Here is a 26,352-nt window from a genome sequence, read left to right as displayed (position 1 = left end):
CCTGGGTCAGATGGACAGCAGCTCCGAGCTCTTGTTTAGTCTCCGTTTCAAATAAATACAAAGACTTCAACAATGACTCTCTCTCCTGCGATCAAAGCAACAGTTGGTTTTTCAGTCATCTACTCAGCCTATTCAATATTTGTGACAGTCGTCGGTGTCACGATAAACCTTGGAGTTAACGGCTGGTCCCATCTTTAGACCATCATGCTAGGACAGAACAAGCCCTCCTGTAGGAAACCCGGTGAAACCACAGAGGAGAGCATCCTGACTCGGTATGAGCTCCCTTAAAGGAAAATACTGGCGTAAGTGTGAAAGGATGCGAGAACACGCTTGAGTTCATCTTGTTTGAACCTTAAGAAAAGTGTCTGCTTTAAATAGACTATTTTTAGATCTTACCTAAAATAACCTGCCCTACTCCTCCACGGTTTAGTCTCTTGTCGGTTATTAAGGCTCCTGAGTGGCTGGCACAACTGCCAGAATTATAAGTCTCTGTCCAGAAACCCTCAGTAAGTCTCTGAATCGGAGTCATTCAGTTCTTCGTCTGCAGAGACGGTGGACAGCGGCCGCTCCGGCCTGCAGTACGAGGCGTGATCGGGTCTCAGAGTGGCGGGGGTGTCGAAGGCAACACCTTTGGAGATGTGGTTTGAGATCGGATGATGGTTGACGACGGTCTGAGTGAGAGACAGGGCGGGTAAGGCTGCGATGGTGACCATGGGGGAGGTGGGCATCATGGAGTTGAGGATGAGGGCCAAACAGTCGGCTACGTCCCGATTGGGAGCACAAGCCAGAGCTGGGGTGTAACCTGAGAGTAGACAACAGAGGAGGAGACATTTGACATCACATGTAGGTGGAACTAGTTTGTTCTTAGGCAGGTAGAGGACTGCTGACCGTTCTCGTCCACCGCTAACACACTGGCTCCTTTAGCCAGCAGCTCCTGGACAACGACTGTGAGACCCATTCTGGCTGCTACGTGCAAAGGCCTGCAGGACAGAGACACGTGGTTAAAGACGTCCAATCACAGCTGAGGGGTGGACTTCTCTGGTGGACTACGTACGTCTGGAGAGCAGCGTTGGTGCAGTTGATGAGGTTCCTGTCGCTGATCTTCTCCAGAATCAACAAGGCACTGGTTTCATGACCCTGGGAAGAGCGAAAGGGCTTCAGTTTGACACGCCGCCCGAGTTCAGCATCATTTAAACAAGCACAGACGTGCAGCTGGGCCAGCCTCCTGTCCTATTTCAGCACTTTGGGGAGCGGGTTGCAGAAAAGTAAAACCAGCTGTTCAGAAGCTCCGGGTAGGCCGGAAAAAACGAACCGTGGCTCGACATATTAACAAATACATCACAGCTCCTTTGTGTGCAACGCAGCCATGATGCGGAGTGCTCCATCACAGTTTCTCTTGTGGTTTATGTAGCGATGGCTGTCTCGCTGGAGAAGCTGCTGCTATTTTTGCCACGGTTCAGTCCGATTTCAAACTGATCATATCAAAGCAGCAGCTTTCAACACAAAGAACCAGAAGGAGCGTCTTGTTTTTAAGTCATAATGTCAAAAGCCTTTCGTACCTTATTACAAGCTAGATGCAGCGCCGTGTTGTTGTTTACATCCTGCAGAGAGAGATCCGTCTTTCCGCTGCTCACCAGAACCTCTGTAAGACAGGAGTGGAGAGGATTACATGAAAGGGGCTCTGAGACGAAGAGCCTGTGGTATTTACTCAGAACGATGACTCACCCACAGCGTTGGTCTGCCCGTTTAGAGCCGCCATCATCAGCGGAGTCCTGTGTGTTAGTGTGTCAACAACGTTGGCCTGAGCTCCGTGGCTCAGAAGCAGGGACACACACTCCACGTGGTCTGAAAAGGCTGCGGCGTGAAGGGGGGTCCTGAAACAACAGCTCACATTTAGAGTCGGTAAATAAAACCTAATTTAGCATCCGTGATCTTTCTCACCTTTCTTTGGAGTCCGAGGCGTTAACAATAGTGTCACCCAGGGAGTCGATCAACATCTCGGCTACGCCCTCGTTATCATTCATGCTGAAACACAAAACACACCGTCACACACGATTAGATCACATAGGTTCACGTAGACGGTCCAGACAGCTGGTTCCTACACGGCACAGTGCAGCGGGCTGAAGGAGTTGCCTTTGATCTTCCTGAACATCTCATGATCCAACAGCACCTCCACGCATGCATCATACCCTGGAAAAGCAGACCAAGGCCATTACTGCGTGGTGGTAACTCCAGACAGAACAAAGCAGCTGTTGCTCTGTGCTCCTGTACCGTTATAGCAGGCCCAGTGCAGCGGCGTGTAGCCCTGATTGTCAGTCAGGTGTGTGTCAGGGGGAAATGCACCGGCGCTCTGCAGTAGGGTACTCAGAACGCCCATATGACCACAAGCCGATGCCAGGTGAAGGGGGGTGCGGCCGCGGATGTCCTTCACACACACACCGGCCCCACGCTGGAGCAGAGCCTCCACACACTCGTCCTGACCCGTCACAGCCTGCAGGATTGAAGTTACTCTAACAGTGACGATGCTAGAGGGGCCAAACTGCTGAAATTTGTCATTGTTCTAAAGTATGGCTTGGTGCTGTGTGTGACTGTCTGACCCCGCGGTGCAGCGCTGTCCGGCCCCAGCGGTCCTGAGTCTCCACACAGGCTCCCTGGCTGAGCAGAGAGTACACACACTCTGTGTGTCCGCTCAGCACGGCCAACATCAGAGGAGTCCTGCACACGGACAGGAAATGTGACATCACTCAACAGGAAGCGTCAGTGGGATCACGAACATTTGAAAACGGCGTGTCCTCTAAGAACACACACTCACTGTCCACTGGTGTCCTGAGCGTCCACATTAATGTGTTGGTTGTTGTGGCTCATAAGCAGGTGAAGGCACTCTAGGTGGCCGTTCATAGCTGCAGCACACGTGCACTTTGTTAGAGTTTGTCAGGTGAATCACGCTGCTGTCAAGTTTCCTTCAGCGCAGCTGTTCCTACCTGCAGCATGCAACGCCGTCTTTTTATGGATGTAGTCACGGGCCATAGGGGAGGCGCTGTGATGCAGCAGCAGGGACGCACACTCCTGGTGCCCCCTCGAGCACGCCAGGCTGAGGGGGGTTCGTCCATCTGGGCTGCGCACGTCCACATCCAGCAGGGACGCCAGGAGGACCTCCAGGGCTCCACAGTGCCCATGATACGCCTGGGTGGACGAAAGACCCACAAAAAACAACTTTCTTTAAAAATGGTGTTGAGTGGATTTTAGCCGATCAAACCATCATCTAGCAGTGCTAATTGAACAGCCTCAGTTTGAAGAAACAGATTATCGCTGACTGGACAGATGCGCTAACAGCTAGTCACAATAAAGCCATTCTGAAAATAGCTTAAACTCTAAAAATCAAGTCTTTATACAACTAGAAGTCTCACATTTTAGGGCCATGTGCCATGGCTAGCTAGCTAGCTCTGCTGCCAGTTTCTACTGTAAATATTGTCGGTTGGTTTAAATAAAACATTTGCATGATCCAACATTAGGGCTGCACGATATTAGGAAAATCTGCGATATTCGATAACAGTGCTTAATATTGCGATATCGATATTACTCACGATAAATGAACAAATACTAAAGTATGCAGTGTTGATGTCGTCTGGCGTGTGACGTCTGCTCTGGGTTCAAAGCAAACAAAAACTAATGCATGAATTCCATTACAACATAACATTTTTATTGCAGAAACATGCAGCTGCACCTGCTACTGTATTAGCAGCTGCACCTGCTACTGTATTAGCAGCTGCACCTGCTACTGTATTAGCAGCAAAACAACAAGCTGCATGCATGCAGTTTCTCAGTGACTTTAAAACATCACCTCCTCCATAAAACTTTTTCTGATGCTCCAAATACAGAAAAACATCCCTTACCAGGGTTTTTAGAATAAATAAAAACAATCAGAAAATTAGTTTAAATGTTAAATAATAGTTAACATCACTTAAACGCAACAGCAAATTCTCTCATTGCTACTGAACATTTTCTCCACTTATGTGGTTATGATATAAGGCTGTTGCTGTAATTGGGAAGTGAACTGTGCTGGGCCAAACTAGGAGAACATTAAGATTTTTTGAGGGAAAGACAAAAACAATTGTCTACCTTTCAGAAGAGGAACTGGCAAAAAACTACATGGAAAATATGTGGAAATGTTTGTTTTTAACCCCAAATTGAACAAGTTTACCTAGATCTTAAAAAGCAGCTCAGATGATGAAACTGCAACTATGATTCTGATAACAAGCTAACAAATTGAGCTAGCTCCTCTAAGATAACCGGCTAGCAGATCTTCTGACTGACAGTTTATGTGCAGCAGCAAATCAACTATCCTGATTAACAAGGTTATAAAAGCTCATAAATGAAAAATCACTTTGATGTGTGGGGGAACTTTTCCAGGCCCTCTTTAGCAGGGTGGGACTGGGAGGAGAGTGCTGCTGTAGCCTTTTAGCTGGAAGCTAACCGGAGCCTGGGGCTAATGGTGGGCTGGTTCACCGGCACGTGTCGGAGTCAGCCCGGTTACTATCAGCTGCTTAACGACACAGAGCGGACTCGCGTTCACGTTTGAAAGCAGAGCTGATTCCAGAAGCCTCAGCACAAAGTGCGTTCGTTAATCTGAGCCAGCATGACGAACAAGGGAAGCCGCGCGAGCGGCAGCGGAAAGCGGGGGCGGAGCGGAGATAGTGGAATTTTGGGGTAAGGGTCTACGTAGGGGGCGGGTGTATTACGTGAACGGACCCATCTGATTGGCCGCATATCAGAAGGGCTACATTTGGTTGGTCAAATAATACTTCCTCGTAAAAAACAGAGCTGGTTTACAAAAAGGTGATGTATGACACGGATGGAAATGTTTGAACCAAACATTTATCGCCATTTTTAACGTGCTTTGCGATGGGCCTATCGCACGTCCTGTTATCGCGATGACGATAATTTTTCGATATATTGTGCAGCCCTAATCCAACATGACATTTATTTTAGATTAGAGCCGTTTCAAGACTCAGGCGTGCCTTTTAGAACTGGCCCCACTGTGACTAACCATTAGCGCTATTTCTCCAAACTGAGGTTGTCCACAGAGCCATCAGCAACATGTAAGGCGTTATTAGTTCATATCCGCTCCACGCAAACTCACCGGGAAATCTAAACTGTAAAAAAGTAACCACAGAGCTCTGGATCTGAGACACAGAATAAAGAAAACAAAGCCTCACCGCCAGATGGAGCGGACTGAGGGGGGCCTGGCTCTCCACGTCTCTCAGGACTTCTGCTCCCGATGTCTCCAATAACTGAGACACAAAAACAACATTTTACTCATTTCGTATCCAGATTTTCCCTCCTGTTTGTTTTTCAGTCAGAGGGTTTGTTTGTTCCTGAAGACGTTCAGAGTCACCAGTGGCTGTATCACCAGGACCGGGCCGGTGTAGCTCTGTCTGACTGTGACTGTAAACATGTAAAAAATGTATAATTTCTCACCACATCAAGAGGTCTCACACTTGCAATCTGAAAAATAAAAACACACTTTAGGATCTCTCGAGGATGATTTAGTTGTCAAATCATATAAGCGACTGTAGAGACTGTCCTCACCAGCTCCAGACAGAGAGTACGTCCATAAGCCGAGGCGTAGTGCACGGCGCTGTAACCCTGTTTGTCTCTCACTCCTGGATTAGCATCATTCCTCAACAGGTACTCCACACATCTAACAAACACCAAAATGATGTCTATTTCCTGTGTTCAACACCAAAGCCTTACTCTGATATTGGGTTAAATACCAGCATGAACGTACTTTCCCTCCGTGTCAGCAGCAGCAGCGTAGTGCAAGGGGCTGCAGCCTCTCTGGTCCAGCTCATTCACACTTGCTCCAGAACCAACCAACGCAAACACACACTGGTAGTTACAGTTGGCTGATGCATAGTGCAGCGGAGCCCTGCAGTGATCAGTCAAGCATTTCTAGCTGCGACGGCACCACTGTGTCATAAATCTGGGTATCATTATGGGATGTGACCTTACCTTCCGAAGTTGTCCTTCCTGTTGAAGTCTGCTCCGATGTTTAGCAGCAGGTTCAGACACTCCAGGTTTCTGTTAGAAGAGCAAACATTGAAAACACACAAACAAGAGCCAAGTGATAAACAAAGCAAATATTTCAGAGCTTTTCTACACACGACACAAGAAATCCAACCGATAAATGCATTAATTCTAAGAAAAATACAAACAATGTCAAAGTATTCACCCTCCAGCTGCAGCAGCATGCAGACAGGTCCTCCCAAAGTCATCAGGGGTGTCGATGACAAACCCTGCACAAATATGCAACCAGCATCAAGCTATGCGTCAGCCAGCTGGTTCTACTGGCAGTGATGGCGTCAGCGTGAATGTACCTGAGGACAGCAGCTTCCTGCAGCAGTCTGAGAAGCCGCTGAGAGCTGCCAGGTGCAGGGGCAACATCCCATGAACGCCTCTCCTAGGAAGGCAAAGGCAAGCTAAAACAGGCCAGAGGGGCTAAACTGTGTGAATCCCAAACAACGCCTACATGTGAATTATTACTGACTTGACCGTGCTGGCTCCATGTTTGATGAGTGCTGTGATGATGAGCTCATGGCCAAAGCGAGCAGCGATGTGCAGGGCAGTGTTTCTGCTTTTGTCCTCACCGTCCACGTCAGCTCCTAGACAGGTGAACACAGAGCACCAGTGTAGATGCCTTTAAAAAGACCAATCATCCAGAAAATAGACAGCTGAATCCGGGGGGGGGGGGGCTCACCATTCTGAATGAGGGTCTGGGAGCAGGAGAACCTTCCGTGTGTAGCTGCCATGTGAAGGGGGGTTTTCCCGTCTTTACTCTGAGCAGGTAAATGAGAGGATAAACAGGCTGGTCAGCGTCAGATATTAGAGATCTAACGGAAACTAAAGCTGAGATAGACCCCTGGTGGAGCACACACACACACACACACACAAACATAATCCCAGAGCAGCTTGCAGCCTTGGGCAGCCCCTCCTCTCCCTTAAACTTCCATATGGCCTCACGTCTTGAGGCTGTGGAAAACCCAGCTTCGGTTTCCAAAGTGTTAAACAAGCTGTCGTGTTGGTGTTGCTGCTGAACCCCGAGCTGGAAACATGGATGCTGAAATGCTCATTTCTGTCTTCCATACACATGTATGTATATATATATATATAAACACACACATCTACACGTGGTCACACCTTCAGATTGATGTGTGCTCCATGAGCCAGCAGCAGATCCTGGCACAGCGCGCCCTGACGAGAGGAAGAAGCGAAGTGGAGAGGAGAGAAACCCCTCTCATTCACCTAAAGACACAAAATCCAACAAAACCATTAAACCCAGAATAAAAAGGTCCCGCTGCAAATGTAGATGGTATCTCTGACCTGGTTGACACTGGCTCCTGCCTGGATGAGTTCACCCACCACCACGTCCTGCCCGTTGTAACAGGCCAGGTGGAGCGGTGTGTTTCCATAAGCGTTCACCTCATTCACCTACACAAACACCAATCCCTTAGAAGCTCCAGCATGTTGGCTTTAGCTTGGGTACATTTCACATATATACACATTTTATTGACGCGTGTGTCTGTGTGTGTGTGTGTGTGTGTGTGTGTGTACTTGTCTATATTACATACTGTGGACCAATGACACATTTCCCAACTACAAAGTGAAGACATTTTAGTCTGGTTACCATGGTTACGGAGCTCTACTAGTTGGTTTTAAAGGTGTGGTGTGCGTGAAGTTCTAGTTAAGTTCAGGAATGGACCGGTAATGGTTAGGGTAAGTCGGAACTTTTTACCAGAACTTCCAGGCGGGCCGAACGGGCCATTTTCAGGAACCAACGGAAAGGCCCGGTGGAGTTCCTGAGCAGGTAACTCACGCTGATTGGTTGTAACTCAGTAGGAAATGACATCAGCAGTAATCGTCCAAAACAAGTGGCATTAGTATAAATGAGTTGCTGGTGAAGCAAAAGCAACTAAGCGCCAATCGCGTAGCTTTAAAATCGCAGTTGCTAAACTCCCGACACCGAAAACAAAATGAAGTTCTCCACAACGATGCAACTCGCAGTCGGAGAGCACTGGAAAAAACGGCGCTTCTTCTTGTCGTTAAACGCCACATTTCACATGACACATTAGCTCCCCCTAATGGACTCAATTACACCGGAATTTGGCAGAATTAAACTTTTACAGTTATTAAGGACCACGGACGCTGTTTGGCGCTGATCAGTGACATCACTCACCTCTGAAGCAGTGGCGATTTCTGAGCAAATTCCTGAAAGGCTGAATTTAAATGGAGGCACAACAGCTGAGAGGACCCGCTCAATTTCCCCCTCCCAGAATTTGTTCTGAAGTTCCAACTTTGGAAACACTCCTAATGATGATCATCACTACTGACGAGACGAGAACGCGCGCACGCGTGTGTGTGTGTATGTGTGTGTGTGTGTGTGTGTGTGTGTGTGTGTGTGGGTACTGACATGGACTCCCAGACTCAGCAGGTAGTGAACGGTGCTGCTCATGCCGCTGGAGGCGGCTGCGTGAAGCGGGGTGTACGCCTTTTTGTCCTTACAGTCCACTTCCGCTCCACTAGATACCAGCAACTTTACAACCTCCAGGTGACCTGATGCAAAGGAGAGAAAAATCCTTTTAATTCACAACATAAACCAAGAGTCAGAGCGACCGCCGTTTCACCCATCGGTCTCACCCATGTAGGCTGCCCAGTGGACGGCTCTCCTGTCCTTCTTGTCAAACGCATTGATGTTGGCTCCTCTGGACAGCAGCAACTTCACCATCTGACACATAATTATCTCGATTAAAAACACGATCATATACGAACCCTTTTTGCAGAAAAGTGGGAAGTTTTAGCCCCAATCGAAATCTGTAATTAAGTTTAGAAGCTTTATCAGTTTTGTAACGGTCAGAAACGGTAAACACGACAACGTTCGAGGAAAAGAAAGAAACCTAATAGCTAAACGCTGATTACGAAAAGCCAGTTATGAAACATTCAACAAAGCCTGACGCTCCTGCAGAAAACTAAACCCTGAAAGGCACCTCAAGCTGTTTTATGCAAAAATCTATCTTTACATCAACTCTGCTCAAGCATCCAGCAGAGTTCTCGGGAAACAAGCTCAGCAACAGCAGAAACCTGTTTTAGAGGTGTCCATATTCCTGCCTGTTTAAAAACAACCACAAGTAAAGACCATCCAAGCTGTAACCAGCTGAAGCTTCTCAGGTCCATCCATCCATCCATCTATTTTCAGACACAGAGTTGGGTCGCGGGGGCGGCAGCTTAAGCAGAGAGGCTCAGACTTCCCTCTTCCCAGCCACTTGGGCCAGCTCTTCCGGGGGAATCAAGGCGTTCGCTGCCCAGCTGAGAAACATAGTCCCTCCAGCTTGTCCTGGGTCTTCCTTTGGGCCTTCTTCTGGTTGGACGTACCCAGAAAACCTCACCAGGGAGGCGTCCAGGAGGCATCCTAACCAGATGCCCGAGCCACCTCAACTGGCTCCTCTCGATGTGGAGGAGCAGCGGATCTACTCAGAGCCCCTCCCAGATGACCGAGCTTCTCACCCTATCTCTAAGGGAAAGCCCAGACACCCTGTGGAGAAAACTCAGCTATTTTCGTGCTTTTGGTCACTACCCAAAGCTTGTGACCATAGGGGAGGGTAGGGACGTAGATCGACTGGTAAATCAGCTCTCTCCTCACCACGACAGACCGGTACAACGCCCGCAGCATCAATCCACCTATCGAAGCTTCTCAGGTCCAACATAGACACCGCGTGTATGTGAAGGTTTTTTTCATGTCAGTAATAACTTCAGAAGGAAGACATAAACTAGTTTTAAGTCAGTAAAACAAATTAAAAACAATCTGGCTGTAAAACACAGAAGATGTTTATTTATTTACTTTTACTGTTGTTTTGTTTGTTATTTCAGTTTTAGCTTCATTTAAAAAAAATCAGTTTTTATTCTAACATTGTTGTTTGTCTGTGAAGCTGATGTGTTAAAGACAAACCGGCATACCTCGACGTGTCCGCTGAAGGCGGCGTGGTGCAGGGAGGTGCGTCCCGCCCGGTCGGAGACATTGACGTTGCTCAGATGTGGGACTAAAGCCTCGGCACAGCGCACCGCCTTGTTGCTAGCTGCTATGTGCAGCGGGGTCTGCCAGTTTTTGTCCCGGGCGTTCACATCTGCACTGTGCTTCAGCAACACCACCACTGCATCCTGCACACAAGTGAGCGAGGGTCAGACCGTGCAGGCCGAAAGCGCACAGGGGAACATTTATGAGAGCTCTGAGCACACGCCGGTGTTTGCAGGTGTCTCTTGAGTCAAAAAACTCCTTAAGGGGCTTTGATGATGAAAACAGAAAGTGAAGAACACGAGTGGCTGTGTTTTTATGGGCACACTGCCCAGGAACAAGAACACACGGACAGACATTTGTTACCTTTTAAAGACAGACATCGGTGTGATTATTAGTCAGAGATCAAAGATATCCTCACAGCTGAACGTGGGATTTATTACCCACATCACTGAGAAATGGGCTTAGCTTTTATAATAAAGCTTCCACATTTCACTGTTGGTAGCAAATACATCAGCTGAACCACCAGAAATGCATCTACCTCGCTACAGGAGGCCACGGCTCGGTGGAGAGGAGTCAGCCACTTGTTGTCTTTGGCATTAACTCGAGCTCCTTCAATAAGAGAACAAACAAGACACAATCTCAGTAATATGCCATGTTTACAGATTACACGTATAACATGTTAAAGCGCTCAAGCAGACAGGTCTGCATTTTAAATGTTTGTCCTTTAAGATGTGATAAGAAATTAATAAAAATGAAGGCGATTAGAAATCTAAAGAAAAACCAAACAATGCAAAACTTTTGACTAGTTATCAGAAAATCAACAGAAAGTGTGCAATAATTGTTTAAACTAAATTAGGCAGGTGCATACGTTTGGGCACCATAAAAAATAAATGACACCAATATTTAGCAGATCCTCCTTTAGCAGAAATAACAGCCTCTAAACTCTTCCTGTAGCGTCCAATGAGAGTCTGGATTCTGGTTGAAGTTATTTTGGACCATTCTTCTTTACTAACCATCTCTAGTTCATTCAGGTCTGATGCTTCTGAGCATGGACAGCTCTCTCTAACTCACACCACAGATGTTCAACAACATTCAGGTCTGGTGCTGAGAAGAACATTCCAGAACGTTCTACTTGTTCCTCTGCATGAACGCCTTAGTAGATGCTGAGCAGTGCTTAGGGTCGTTGTCTTGTAGAAAGATCCAGCCCCGGTGCAGCTTCAGCTATGTCACTGATTCCCGGACATTGGTCTCCAGCATCTGCTGATACTGAGTGGAATCCATGCGTCCCTCAACTTTAACAAGATTCCCAGTCCCTGTACTGGTCACACAGCCCACAGCATGATGACGCTATTTTAGGTTTTGTGTGAAAAAACGTCCAGGACTACAAATGTGCTTCACGAAAGTGACGTCATCGAACCAGAAACGGAGAAAAACAGAGGGAAAATGGCTGTAAGTTCAGCGAACTTCAAATCCTTCCTTCAGGAAGAAAGAACCACCACAAATCTGGCCATGTGGTAAGTAGCAGCTACGCTAGGGGAGATTCTGTGGTGACGTCACACATGCGACGTGCTGATGTCTGATTTGTAGTCATGCTAACAGCAAACTTTTACAAGCTGATGAATCTAATAGTTCGTGACTCGAACGTGGTCGAAACACGCACCATTAGTTTCCAGGGCGTAGGGCAAAGCGGATTAGAAAACAGCCGTTTTAGCTTCGTTGACTTGCATTCATTTTGTCATTCTTCCTGGCCGACTGAGCCGACCGGAAAGGGAGGAGACTTAAGCCTGATTCATGCTTCTCCGTCAACTCCAACAGGGAGAGACACGCACGCACGGACGAAGATGTTTTGCTCTCATACTTCTCCGTCTCCTGGGGAGTGTTGCAAAGCAATTTCCCACCAGGACAGCAGAGGGCGTAGCGCTGTTCTGTGGTATCCTGTCGTGTATCGGTCCAAGATAGTGTGTTTATATTGTGTTTTTTTGTATACAAGAGACTTTTTAACAGACAAATTTGTCTCTCATCCTCCTCCACCTCCTCATGCACTCGCCACCTCTAAACCCACGTTTCCTGTCATTTCCGTCCACAAATAAAACGCTTGCTGCGCATCTTTTCACTCCTCCAGTCACGTGGAATTAAACGTTCATGCTTTTAGAGTTTTTTTTGCAAGGTGTTCTTCAAGCTGCTCCGTGTCTGCTACTAGTTATCCTCGGCTCTCTTTATGTTTTTGAGGGCGCAATGGCGGCGGTTAGACGACAGCGGCGTCCTGACCAATCACAAGCTTACGTTGTCCGTCTCGACTGACGGATGTTTAGAAAAGAGAGCTCGACTCCGTGCGTCCTTGCGGAGCTCTCCGGCAGGCCCGCAAGGACGGACGATGGCGTTGCGTGTCTCCGCACTGACGCAGACGGAGAAGCATGAATCAGGCTTAAGGCTCCCTACTCACCTGTGTATGGAGGTCAAAGGTCACTGAGATTACCAAACCAACGTTTGAGTTCCAATATTGAGTTCTGAAGGTTTTTGAATCAATGAAATGACAACAGTGCCCAAATGTACACACCTGCCTAATTTTGTTTAAACACTTATTGCACACTTTCTGTAAATCCTATAAACTTCATTTCACTTCTCAATGATCACTGAGTGTCTCCTACATGGTACACTTAACTTACATGGGTGTAACAACCACCCATTTATACAGGGAAATCATGAAGATTTACAAGACTGCCTAAACTTTTTGCATCCAACCGTAGCAACTGGAAAACACTAAATACTGTACTTGGTGTTAAAATAGCCCTGGAGTTGCACCTGTTGCTCCTAACAACCCTGAGAAGCGCGCGACACATTCTCACACACACGGTCACTCCACTCTGGTTTGTGATGGGTTTGTTTAGGCCCCTCCCCCTCATGTGCTTATGTCATTTCAGAGCCAAAACGGACCCGTCGTGTGATCAGTACATAACAGGAAGCGTCACAGCTGTGATGAGCAGGTAGAATCAGAGCAACACGAGAAATTTACAGAAAAGGGGAGTGAAGAGCTGCATTTGAACGGAACGAGGGATGATTATGAGTCACTAAAGTGCTGGAGTCTTTTGCTCTTTAAAGAATTAATTAGCTTACTTTGGATTTGACTTTTAAAGAATTTTAGGGACAAATGTTCTGAGATTAACTAATAGTTTGGTTATTTATCTTTTAAAGGTCCTTTAAAAACAAAAATCATTTTGATCTTGACAAAAAAAGATTTGAAACATCAAAAGTAAACGGAGCAGGGTGAGAAAAGCACAACATAGATGTGATAAGTGCACAAAGAGGAGCTAGATGTTACAGTAAGTTTCTAAAAAGCTATTAAAGGTGAACAATAGTGTAGTCTGAGGGCTAGGATGACTGATAAATTATAATTATAAAAGCATGACTGATGTTCACCTGAGAGGACGAGCAGCTCGATGATCTCAGCGTCTCCCAGGTATGCTGCAGCATGAAGTGGCGTCCGCTTTTCATTGTCCTGGGAAACATCACAATGACAAACACGGTTCACACACACAAACCATCAGTAACACCAGCTCCATCTGTAGAATCGCTGGTGCAGACCACAGGAAGCACAAGATGAAATCCCTGTGGAGTAAAGCATCTCATCTCTTCACTTCATCGAGTCTAACCACCCTGCTGCATCTTCTTCACCCCCCATCTCAGTGCAGTAGAGTAATCAGCAGAGTGGGGCTATAAACAAATGTCACATGGCTCTAAGAAGCCAGGCCGGTGTTGCTGACTCCGGGGAGAGTTGGTGTGATGAATCCAGCAATGCAAACAGAACAGAATCAAGTATAAACTGAGAAAATATTTACAGGAAGAATAAAAAAGCAGAATATCAGGTGAATGTTATGTCCTTCAACATTTGAGAGGCTGCAGTAACCAAAACAACTCGTGTGTCCTGCCTGAGCTTACAGCTGCCAGGAAGTAGGAACCCGGCACTAATCTGCGATTGTCCCATCGTAAGAAAGCAGAAAAAAATAATCATGAAAGAAATACCTGAATGTTGACATCTTCCTTCTTGAATATGAGAGCACGGACTTCATCTGGGTCCACATTAAAGATGGCCCTCAGCAGGGATGGCTTCAGAAACACAAAAACAACACCTTTGATTTTAAGGCTGTCTCATTCTATAATCAGTCACAGTTAGAAGGGCTACAGACAGGAGTGTAATCCCAGGCTGGGACGGAGCCATAGGCCACACGCAGCCCTTTGTCACCTCTCTGTTTAGGAGAGCTGGATCTGCACAATGCAGCACATGAACACGTGTGTGCACAGTTACATAAACCCTTGAGTCTGTCCGAGAGCCCTAAAGATCACTGAAAAAACACATTTTAATGATTATTTCTGATTATAATCAGTCACTCTGAGTTTTTCATGCAGGCTGAACATGAAAATGGTCTCCTACACCTATCTCCTTCTGATGGAAAATAAATGGTGAAACTCTTGGATTAGAAAAGCCTGACAGATCTATGTCACGCTGTCTCTTTACGCTCAAAGACGACCGACTGGGAAGGCTGCTGTTGGTTTAGCATCCAGGAAACAGCAGGATCACATCGGCTAGCAGATGCTAACCGTTACCATTAGCAACTCCACCACAAAGCAGAAATCCTCCAGGCTTGTGTTATTTGTGGAGACAAAACATCAACGTTGCAGAACAGAGTCAGAGGTAGAGTTGTGTTGCTGTTAGCCAATCAGAGGGAAGATGCTCAAAATGTCAAGAAATAAGACTCCAGTTGAACTCTCTAATGCTGATACAGGCTTATTAACATGGACTTACTATGTAAAACATGTTAACGTGGAACACACCATGATGAGAGCACAGTACTGCCAAAACACAGAATACTACAATAGTTTATCACTGCAGTCGTGACAATCCTGCATGCAAATAAAACAGCAAAGACTTTGCACAGAACCGGTTCTGTTACAAAGTAATGCAGTCAAACACAGGAAAATAAACACCACAGCCGTAAATCATTTGTTAGTGTGACTAAGATTATAAAATCCCACTTGTCCCTAAAACCAGTCTCTTAGTGGGCTTCAACTGCAGGCTGTACAATGTAAACATTTGACAGATTTGACAGAGTTCTCCACCTGAATCACAGGATCTCACTCTGCTGTTGTTGGAATTCTGTAAACAACTGAAATTCCCACAACACATTTCTTCTTGGCAGGTGTCTGGAACACATTTGGAACCTTTAATTGGCTTTTGAGAGACAGAAAGTGCAAGAAAGTGAAGCAATTTTGGGAGAGGTTATGATCATATTACAAGTTTTTGTAACCCTGCAATATTGAAATATCTAGGAATTTTAAATAGATGATATGAATAAAACTTTAAGTTATGACACAGAATAAATAAAATGTACCTCAACTGTACATAAAACACAAACGGTTTTGTGTTCAACAAGACATTTAACCCTCCCACTGTCCTAATGGGTGTGACCCCGCGAGGAATGTTGACCATTGAGCAGGGTTGATGGTTTATCCCATGAGGTCCACGTGGCAGGGGTGAGGTGGTGCTCACTCCTCACTCCTGCCACATGGACCCAAGGGATAAACCATCAACCCTGCTCAATGGTCAACTTTTCTCGTGGAGTCACACCCATTAGGACAGTGGGAGGGTTAAAGGGAGACTAAGCAGATTTGGCTTGCTTTTAGCACCCCCTAGTGTTTGTTTGTAGAATTGAATGCAGAGCTTATCTCCTCGCTGTGCGTTTGTCTTTTTAACACCTCAATTAACAACTGAAACATCTCCTCTGCCTTCCTCAGTGTCTACAGGAGTAATTCATCACTAAATTAAACAAATCAGCTGTGTTTGTGATCTACAGCATGCAGGAAACGTGCTGAAAGCAGACTGCAGCGCCAGGTAAGTCAGCTCAATTTTTAAGACCCAACAGAGCGGGCCCGCCAGTCCGAAGATGCAAGTGGAATATTCTGGCCACGGGGGCGACATGGGCTGGGTGGCCTTTCATTAACCCTATAAAAGACCTACGATGTGACTATAGTGCACACGTACATATTGATGTGGATGTACAAACAGATAATCGATCAGCTTTACTACATTGCAAACGAAACGAGAACTAATAAAGTCACACTGGGACAAAGATGACAATGGCAAAGAAGATTTTGAAATGTATCAGTTTGTAAAAATTCGTAATTAGCATGACTACAAATCAGGTGTTGGAACATCGCATGTCACCACATCATCTCCTCTCCTCCATTGTCGCTGCTAATGGTGGGTCGTTCTTCCTGAACAAAGGATTCAAAACTTGCTGAACTTACAGCCATTTTTTCTTCTTCTCCTCTCCATGTCTGGTTCAATGACGTCATTTTGGTGACGTACATTTGTAGTGCTGGATGTATTTTCACACAAAACCTAAAATAACCTGTGCCCCTGTTTGAAAATAAGCACCGTCTTGGCATCAGAATGCGTCTTTGGGGGCATTTTTAGCCCCAAGGACTTGCATTCATTTTTCGTTCTTCCGAGGACCCGTGGTCCGAAAGAGGATGGGCATGACTTAGGCTCCCTATTGTCTCGTTTCAGCTTTCACGCTAACGCCGGGAGCGGAGGAAAAGGAAACTGCATCAGAGATAGGTCTGAGTCGACAGCGCTCACATTTTTCATCATGACTTTACTATTTATGAACTTATTAATCAAACTTTTCTCCATCATGAACCTAATAGTGACATTTGGCCTAAAGACATCGCAGAGAGTTTGCCAGGAGAAAGTCATTCAGCTACTGTTGAAAACAAATTAAACATGACACTTTTGCCTATTACTAGCTTAAATTGAACAGATAATGTTTAAAGCTTAAGCATGCAGGATAGGAGAGAGATGTGACGTTAGCAACCTAAATGATTTATTTTTCTATTTTATTAGGGGTGACCCCCGCATATATCATTATTGGTTTATTTCAGAATTGGAAATTAAGAGTTAGACAATATCAGATATTTATTTAAAAAAAGCCAAAATCATGCATCCCTAGCTATTTTCTCTTCTCTTGAGTTTAAATAATGTAGAATTTTTTGTTTTCATCACATTTAGCTCGTATTTTATTAAAAGTATCTTCATCTTTATTGACTTTATGATATTTTTTGTGTTGCATTGTTTGAAGAAAGAATCATATGACAACGTAAAAAATATGACATGTTTTGTACTTTTTTTACATTAGTTTTGAACATTAAATATTATTTAAATGGCATTGTTCACTTTTTCTGAAGTATTTGTTTAGAGCCATGACCAATCACAGATGATGGGAAGTATGAAAGAGTCTGGCGATCCTTGAGACTCTACAAGCGAAGATCGCAAACAAAAGCTAGGCTGAGAGGAGAAAGTTAGCAGTGAAAAGAGCGGACAATAACAGTGGCATCAAAGCTGCATCAGCACTACGTTGAGATATATCTGTCACAAAGGACAAATGAACAAATTCAGTGTGAAAGTTTACAGAATTCCCACAATGTTGTGTCTTGAATTAGCTTTCAGCAGTTGCAGCCAAGTGAGACCCTGGCCTTAAAACCCCTGTCGCTTCTCAGTTAATATTATTTAAGAAATTTTATTTATCACTTTTTTAAAGTATTGTAAAGTTTACTCAGTATTAAAAAGGGCTTAAATCTATTCAAATGAACAAAAGGACAGCGAGAGAAAAGATTGCTGATGTAACTATGCTGATTCTTGGGAATTGAGAGTCAAATTTCAAAGGCCTTTTGAATTCCGCAATGTTTCCATTCACTCTTTAGGAATACTTCATAGGCCTCTGAAGCACCATGCCTCACCAATGAAACGTTTCATCCTTACAGACCCTTCCGCTAAATATAATAAGTACAAAGTCAGATCTGTGAGGAGTCACATAACATCCACTCTGTTGCGGATGCTGCCTTGTTTCTGGCCAAAAGGTCTCTCGGATTAGTGATTATAAACTGGTGGGTTCTGACCAGCTAAGAAGCAATGTCTCAGATCAACATGAATATGTTTTCCACACTAACAGCATCTCATTATGATCTTCTAAAACAAAGAGGGAAAGATGACACAGATCTGTAACTCTGAACATAAACCCTGCCATCAGATCCATCTGATCTTTGGCTTTATCTCTTCTCAGCTGTTTCCACAAAATAAAACAACAAAGGCTGACTTGAATAAAGACGCCATCCCAGAAGATTCTAAAGACCCGACTTATCTGTTAAGCTTTACAAATCAGGAGTCTTCTCTTATACCCCGACTACACTTGTGGTATTTTTAGTGCTAGACGACAGGTGATGGTAGTCCATTGTAGTTATAAAGTAGGACATGTGCAACTGCAGCACATGTATAAACTTCACTAACTGTGTGACAAATGCACTGATAATCCCACTGAAGGGTTTAATTAATAAAACCCAAAATGCACCTGGAGCATGTAACGAAGGTAAACTGCAGTTTAGTGCCTCTCTCACCTTGTCATCCTGAGCAGCAGCCCTTCCAGACACATGATGACATCTGCGATCAAAAGATGAATTGTGCATCGGAGGAGGTGATGAAGAAGAGCTCTCATCTTCCTCCACCTCCTCCAACACCACAATGCACACACGGCTAGCCCGTTCTGACCGCATCAGGAACAGACACTCGTGCAAAACACACACACACACTCACTCACACACACACACACACACACAGATACACAGTGTTCCTTTCTACATATGTGCGCAATCCCATCGCACAAAGGTCAGCAACAAATCCCACAAACAGTGTTTTCCACAGAAATCAACACAGCACATCCTTGTTTTAAATCCCAAGAGAAATCCGGCTCTGTCCTCTGTCAGTGTGGCTTTTCAGCTCGTCTCCTCTCCTCCTCGCTCTAGCCCACGCTCTCACTGTATGCGAGCACCAGCAGCAGTGTAGACAGCAGGGAATTCCTCTGCGTAATGGTGGCGGTAAGAGGCATGCGGCAGACTGAGCGCGGACTGCCCGGCAGCACACAGGAAGCTACATATCCTCACTGCTGAGCTGCAGCCAGGAACACACGCAGACCCTGTGATCGGTCCGGACGACGCTACAGAACCCAACGTATGTGTGTGAGCGCATCGCTCGATCAAGGCAGACTGCTGAAGCCAGCTCTTTCAAAAAAACAGGGGAGGCAAGAGGGAGGGGATAGGGAGCTAAAACGAAAGAGGGAGACAGAGAGAGACAACTGTAGACAGGTAAGCTCTAAGGAACACAAAAAAATGTAAAAATGAACAAAGCCAGTGACATAGGGGGTAATGTGGTCATCATGGAAACGCTGACAGAAAGGCAGACACCAAATAAGTTTTACTAGAAGAAGAACTTTAGGGGTTTGTTCTACAAGAAAACTGTAATGATGCAGCTTATTGGAGGATGCTGACTCAAGTTTATCCATTACTTCAGCTTAAATAGAGTGTTAATAACGGCTTAGTGACAGTAAACACTTGCTGAAGGCTTACATACTGTTACTAAGCCAATATTATAATTTAAAAATGAATCTCACCCTCTACGGATGGTCTCATCCTTCCAAGCCCGGGTCCTGTACCAGAGGCCTGGGAGCTTGAGGGTTCTGTGCAGTAGCTGTTCCTAGAACTGCACTTTTCTGGACTGTCTACTGTTCTTCCTGAGCAGCCATGATGAGTGCCTGTGTGTTGTCCTTCAGACAAGCTCTTTCTAGCCATTGGTAGGATGTCGACATCAGCCACTTCAGTTATATGTCGGGGGGACGGGACTGGATCAGCACAGACAAGTCTGTGGTGGTAGAGTAGCGGCAGACAACTGGATTTGGACATTTATTTCCTGATACTTGGATGGCTTGCCTCTGATTTGATAACAGCAATGCAACTCTACCACTAACTCAGTTTGCGCTGCAACATGGAATGTTTTTTCTCAACAAATAACACAAGCCTGGAGGAGTTTCTGCCATGTGGTTGAGTTGCTAATGCTAATGGTTAGCTTCTGCTAGCCCATAAGTTCAATGCTGAACATCTTTGTTACGTTTGTTCTGTGTTGTTTTCCTGATTTCTACACAGAGGAGTAAAGTTTGTTTTTACTTCCTCGCTGACTGTTTCAGCTACAGCTGTTGCCTTCGACAGAGCCTCGCCGATGTTGGTGGCATCACTTCCGTCTCTGATGAAAATAACCAGGACTGGCTACGGACACCGACTCAAGGATGCAACCTCAGTCAGCCACCTCCTCTACATGGATGACGTGAGCGAGCGAGACATCGACTCACTGATCCACCCCACCAGGATCTACAGCACTGATATCAGAATGTCGTTTGAACTTGATACAGTAAGTGTGGTCGGACAGTGACAAAGAAAGTAAAGGTAATCCAAACAGAAGGGGTCTCACTCCCAGAAGGAATAGCAGACAATGAGGACAGCTACATACCCCACAAGCAAATGGCAACCTCGATGAGGCAGCAAGGAAAGGAGCCACTAGATGTGGCATGTGTGTTGTATCTTGTCCATCCCAAGTTGTGATAGCAGTTGTTGTTTGTGGATGTTGAGACACTGAGCTACTAGTTTTTGGCTAGCAGTAGCATTCCCAGACATGAAAACAGGTCATGGGTGAAAAAGGGGAGAACCCCTGCATGCAAGCATGTTCGGCGACTACACACACACACACACACACACACACACACTGCTCAGCAAGTGAACCTGCTGCAAATGAAAGCACCAGTGATTTTGAACATGAACAGGGGGAGCAAATTTGGTCCTTGAAGGCAACAGTGGCGCTCTCCGTCCCGCAGCGCTCCTCCGTGAGAGCGGGGGTGGAGGTGGGGGTTGCACACATTCCGCTGCTGTTTCTCACCAGTATCAGCTGATGCGAGGGCTCTAATTTCATTGCACCGTTCGTGTCAGTGGACACGGTAGGGTCGGGGAGGGGGGCGGGGCATGGCGCTTAGCCTGGCGGGTGGCCAAACAAAGCCTGGCGGGCCACCAGGCTTATAAAGCGCTGGGGGAAAGCCTGCTTTGACACTATGGATAATATATATAATATAAATATTTACAGCTATATGATTCATCTAACTCTTTGTACTGATTTGGTGAAAAACCAGTAGAGCTCAGATGTTTGTTGTTGTACAATAAAGTCAGATGTCAGTAATGAAAGGCTCTTTATTGACCAGGCCTAAGGGCATGTAACCAGCTGTAACCAACAGAGACAGGGGTTTGGTTCAGTTCTTGGAAGAAAGTGTCTTTTCTTTAACATAATCCAAAGTTTAGAATAAAATGGATGTTAGCTAGTTTAGGGTTCATGTCTGTGTCTTGTAACCCTGTTGGTGTATCAGTGGCACAGCTTCAAAGTGCCATCTCATTATAAAACTGGAACAAACTGGCTTTGGCAGAGAATGTGAGGGTAACTAACAAGACCAGTCTGTGCTGTGTGTGTGTGTGTGTGTGTGTGTGTGTGTGTGTGTGTGTGTGTGTGTGTGTGTGTGTGTGTGTGTGTGTGTGTGTGTCTCCTTCACATTCAGCACAGTTCCTAAAAGAAGCCCTATTGCCAGGCCACATAGCCCCAATAACTCAGAGAGAGGGACACAAAAGGTTGACTGGACTCATTCTGAATCTCGAAACTTTAAGAGTAACAGCCTCGTCATTTAGAAACTTCAACTGATTCAACAACCTCTATGTCTACAGTAATCAAGAAGACATTTTGCATCAACTAATTAAATGGTAATTATGTTTGGTAAAGCTAAATGTACACCCAACAAAAATGCTGTGTGTATCTCCTCTCAAGCATTAGGGACATTTAGAGCAGCATTACCAAAGCCACAGCAACATCCTGGCAGCCAACAGGAGGGTTGGCTGTTATTTTCCTGAATAATAAACAATGAATTGAGACAAATACAGATGAGCAAACATCAACTCCCAGGTATAAACAAGATATCCTCAGATCAACAACTCTACAGCTTCGAAAGAAACCTGGTGCGATGGTGAGCGTGTCCGCAGGCATGGAATGACCTCTGCTGTGACTAAGGAACAGTATGCGGTAGCGTGTGTGTGTGTGTGTGTGTGTGTGTGTGTAACATAATCCCAGAGCAGCAGCACAAAAGCCAGCACGTGTCAGCCTGTGTGTGTGTTGGCACACTCTCACAGACAGAAGCAACAAGGATGGAGACATGTGGGTATTTAAAAGCTTTTTTAAATCATGGGATGGTAATTTATACCAAAGCGGTGCACCTGTAAAATATTAAGCACATTCATATCTACAAAATAGGTTTTTTGGATTTTAAAGCTACCCTAGCAAATTTGGAAAACAAATTAGCTTAAAACTTTTTTTAACCAACATTCTAACGTAGTATAGCAATAATTATATTGTGGAGTTTAAGAATAAATAAACAAGTAAATGATTAATAGACTGGTTCTCTAGTACTTGTCTAAAAACCTCCACCAGGGTTTTTCCTACGTTCAAATTTGCGTGGCGGTCACCTCCAGCTAATTTTGTGCTGCCCCTGCCTGATTTCACTCTGCCCAAAGCCATTTTTTGCCAAAGTTAAAACAGTAAACCAGGTCAGACATTTTTTTAACTATAATAACTTTGTTGTTATTTGTATTTATTTGGGTTAAGGGGAACAGATAACATAAGTTTTGCTTCTTTCTGTTCCTTTTTCATTTTTTGTTTTTGCAAACCTGTTTTGTGTTTTGTTTTTATTTGTAAATAAATGAAAATAAACAAAAAAAATAATAATAAGTGCATCCCTAATTAGAATGCTTAACTAAAAAATATTTTGCCTATAAAAAGTGAGGCAATTGAATGCAGAGTATGCATGTGCTGGCGCATGGTCAGGATGGTACCACCTCTGCCTCAATTTGAGCCAGGAAAAACCCTGTCCACCAACCAAAATCAAACGCTGGACTATCCGGTTGTTGGTCTCGCCAAACCGCCACACTTCCCTGAGTCCTCTATTCATTACACCCCTGTGTATTTAGCAACAGCTCACCTCTGGTGTGAGGGATTCCCCACTCAATGACATCAGAGGAGAAACAGCCAGCTGCTACCACTTCAGCTTTAGAACAAACTACCAGCGTCCCAAAGAGAACAACACTATTTGAAGTCACGGACAACAAAAGACGTTTGGACGTAGAAAACACTGACTGGTGTTTAGGGCTGTCGCGGTAACCGCAAAAATGAAATATCGCAATATGAAGAAGCCCACCGTGCTGCATCATGGGCCACCGCGATTACTGAACTTGGTTCAACTCAATGATGTATGTTGAGAAGGATGGCTGCACTGGTATCAAAACGAAACGTTACTTCGCTCCTTTGGGAGCACTTTGGTTTTCAGTACGTCAGCTGCTGCGCAGCCAGAGTCCTTGGCCGAGACAGAGCTGCCACCAGCGGCAAATAAATAAATAAACGCTCGGAGACCTGCTGAAGTCCCGGACAAGCACTGCTTCTGCAACCGTCCCGAAGAGAGTTTGAGCCGAGCTGGAGCTCACTCGCTACCTGCAGGAGGAATGCATCCACCCTAAAGAAACCCCCCTGACATGGTGGAGCAACAACCGGGAGAGATTCCCTTTGCTCGCCAGCCGCACGCAAGTACGTGTGCGTTAGTGCAACGAGCGCACCATCCGAGAGGGTTTTCAGTGTTGCTGGAAATGTTGCCTCCCCTCTCAGATCCTCTCTCAAACCGTATATGGCTAACATGCTGGTTTTCCTTGTGGGTAACAAGGACGTGACCGAGCTATAAATCACCATCATTCGTGTGTGTGAAAGTGAAATGATAGTGCGCCCGCCCCCCGGCGCGCGCGCGCCCGGTACATGTAATTTTTTATGCTTGATTTTAAACAACTAAACAAAATGGGGACTTGTTTCTTATTTGTTAGATGCTGCAGCCAAATTTGCAATTAAAAGTTTAACCTCCTGAATTTTGTTGTTTTTAAGTTCAGTCGGACTCCGACTGTCGGAGAAACAAACGTTACTGCGATCTGTGTTGTTACTGCCCTTTGATCTGCATTCAGTAAAGTGTTATAAAAGAAGGCACGGCAATTTTTAACCTTTTTTAAATGTGTAAACATTATGTTTAGATAGTACTGCAATAATATCGCACACCGCAATATTAAGCCACCCTGAATCACCGCAGGAGGAATTCCTCAACCGCGACAGCCCTACTGGTGTTTAGCACCATCTTCTTTCCTCCGGCAATGTGGGTTTCCGGTTCCGGCAGAAGCGCCTCATACATCCGAGGGGAGGGGTGAGTGTTCCGTTTGCGCTCAAAACCTACATTGTTTGCATATTCGCCATCACAGCTTTATCGGGGGAAAAAAATGGTGAAACTAAATTGATTATATCACTGTATGACTCTTGTGGTCCTTTTGATCCAAACTGAGCCTTCATCAACTAATTCTTTAACTTTCTCATTCGCAGCATACAGGCTGGAGATGTTTTTGGGGTTTGAAGCAGAAATGTTCAGGGACCGCTGCATTAGCAACAGTCCTTATGAACCTTTTTACACATCAGCTGTCTGCAGCCACAAAATTCTCTGGAGAAATGTTCCAGAGAGGCTGAAGAAGTGAACACAGAAGCTCATGAAATAACATCATTTAGGTTACACGTTTAACTGTCTGGAACGTCAGTGACTGTGTGTGAATATAGCAGTATAAAGAATGGAGCGTAATGATTGTCAACAGGAATTGAGATGTATTTAAATAAAACACAAAAACAGTAAACAAACCAAACAGCATGCTCTGCTTGTACTCTCTCTGTGCAAGGGTGATACAGCAGAGCTTTGCCTTGTCTTTGTCAGTAAACTAAATGTTTCTCAGCAGCAGGAGTCCCCCTAGAGGTCATCAAAGGGTTTTGCTAAAAGCCACAACAGTTCTTTTGAAGCTCCTTAAAGTGAAACTATTTTTGTTCTTTTGTCAATTTTCTATCAGCAAGCAGCACAAAAACAGTAAAGAATATGGTGGGCTAAAATTATTATCTTCTGTTTGCTGCACAATTCGTGATGGCTTCAAAAACAATGACTACGGTTCAGAACATGCCTTTAACCTAAAAGGAAGTGCTTCAAGACATTTAGGGAAATTTCATTTTGATGTATTACCCCAAATCAATCACAATAATGCAATTAACAAATAGACCGCGATACATGAACAAATATGACAGGGAGGGAGTCCGTAATAAGTAGCTCAACGTAGCTTTTAAATAAAATTTTTACACAGTTTAACCCTCCCACTGTCCACATGGGTGACCCCACCAGGAAAGCTGACCATTGAGCAGGATTGATGGTTTATCCCTTGAGGTCCACATGACAGGCTAGGGTTGGCCATCGAGCATCGATTGGAACCGGTTCCAACTGCTAGTTTTTCCCGGAATCGTTCAAAGTTTCTTTTTCCGATTCCTAGTATGCCGACGGAAGAGGAATCCACAGCCGATCTCCGTGAAAAATAAACGTGATCTGCTAATTGTGATCAATGCTTTTCAGAGCTGATCACACCAGCTGTCTGTGTGCAGCACCGAGTCCACCCTCCCCTCCCCCAGATATAAACAAACGCGTCTGCCAAACTTTTACTCCGTAATGTAAACTTTAATTCCTGTCATCATTGACCATAAGCTCTGTTGCAAGCCACACATTACTTATGTTCTGGGGAAATTGGCACGGGTTGTTGCCATCCTGGGGAAAGCAAAGAAGATGTTGGGTCAGAAAGCCCTGCACATATTATACTGTGCTTTACTACTGCCAAATATGAGTTACTGTGTAGAGGTCTGGGGAAACACATGTAAAAGTAGCATACAGACGATAACTATAATACAGAAAAAGGCCATTAGAATAATAAATAATGTGGGGTACAGGGACCATACAAATGCACTCTTTGTCGAAATGCAAGCTATTAAATTCCAAGACTTGGTGAAGCTCAAAACAGCGCAATTAATGTATAAAGTAAGAAATAAGTTGCTTCCAAAAGAAATCTGTTTATTGTTCAAAAAAGAGAAGGTGGGTATAACTTAAGAGGGAAATGGAATTTAAAAATACAAAGTGCTAGAACAACTTTAAAAACTACGTCAATCCAGGAGTTAAATTATGGAACAGTCTAGCTGAAGAGATAAAAGAAAGTAAAAACATAAACCAGTTTAAAGTAAAATATAAAAACCTAATTTTAAATAAGTATAAGAATGAAGAAAACAGGGTTAACCCATAACGGTAATGCTGTTGTGCTTCTTTTTCTGTGTTTTTTTGGTTGTTTGGTTTTTCTTATTTTTCTCCATAACTGGTGAATCTGCAAATTTACACATTCTCTGTTTTCCATATGTTTATTTTTTTTAATATATATTTTTTTTCATATGT

The 26,352-nt window shown here is 44.8% G+C and overlaps 1 protein-coding gene across 1 annotated transcript; it reads right to left on the bottom strand.

Moving 5' to 3' along the window:
* Positions 1-274: 274 nt before the first annotated feature.
* On the bottom strand, positions 275-18,803 carry LOC107383316 (serine/threonine-protein phosphatase 6 regulatory ankyrin repeat subunit A). The gene is made up of 29 exons (XM_015955863.3): positions 18,515-18,803; positions 14,087-14,170; positions 13,484-13,562; positions 10,605-10,675; positions 10,009-10,209; positions 8,695-8,782; positions 8,468-8,610; positions 7,381-7,488; positions 7,198-7,302; positions 6,758-6,836; positions 6,548-6,662; positions 6,378-6,460; positions 6,233-6,296; positions 6,013-6,081; positions 5,789-5,929; positions 5,590-5,701; positions 5,479-5,505; positions 5,217-5,291; positions 2,982-3,183; positions 2,813-2,900; positions 2,598-2,715; positions 2,272-2,491; positions 2,103-2,190; positions 1,942-2,025; positions 1,726-1,874; positions 1,560-1,642; positions 1,055-1,137; positions 889-980; positions 275-802 (listed from the first exon to the last, which is right to left on the bottom strand). The coding sequence occupies exons 1-29, from the start codon at positions 18,668-18,670 to the stop codon at positions 504-506; spliced, it is 3,306 nt and encodes a 1,101-aa protein (XP_015811349.3). The 5' UTR covers positions 18,671-18,803; the 3' UTR covers positions 275-503.
* Positions 18,804-26,352: the final 7,549 nt, after the last annotated feature.

Source organism: Nothobranchius furzeri, chromosome 11 (assembly GCF_043380555.1).
Source record: "Nothobranchius furzeri strain GRZ-AD chromosome 11, NfurGRZ-RIMD1, whole genome shotgun sequence".
Lineage (NCBI taxonomy): Eukaryota > Metazoa > Chordata > Actinopteri > Cyprinodontiformes > Nothobranchiidae > Nothobranchius > Nothobranchius furzeri.
The sequence above is the reverse complement of the archived record's forward strand: the minus strand, read 5'-3'. Positions and strand labels throughout refer to the sequence as shown.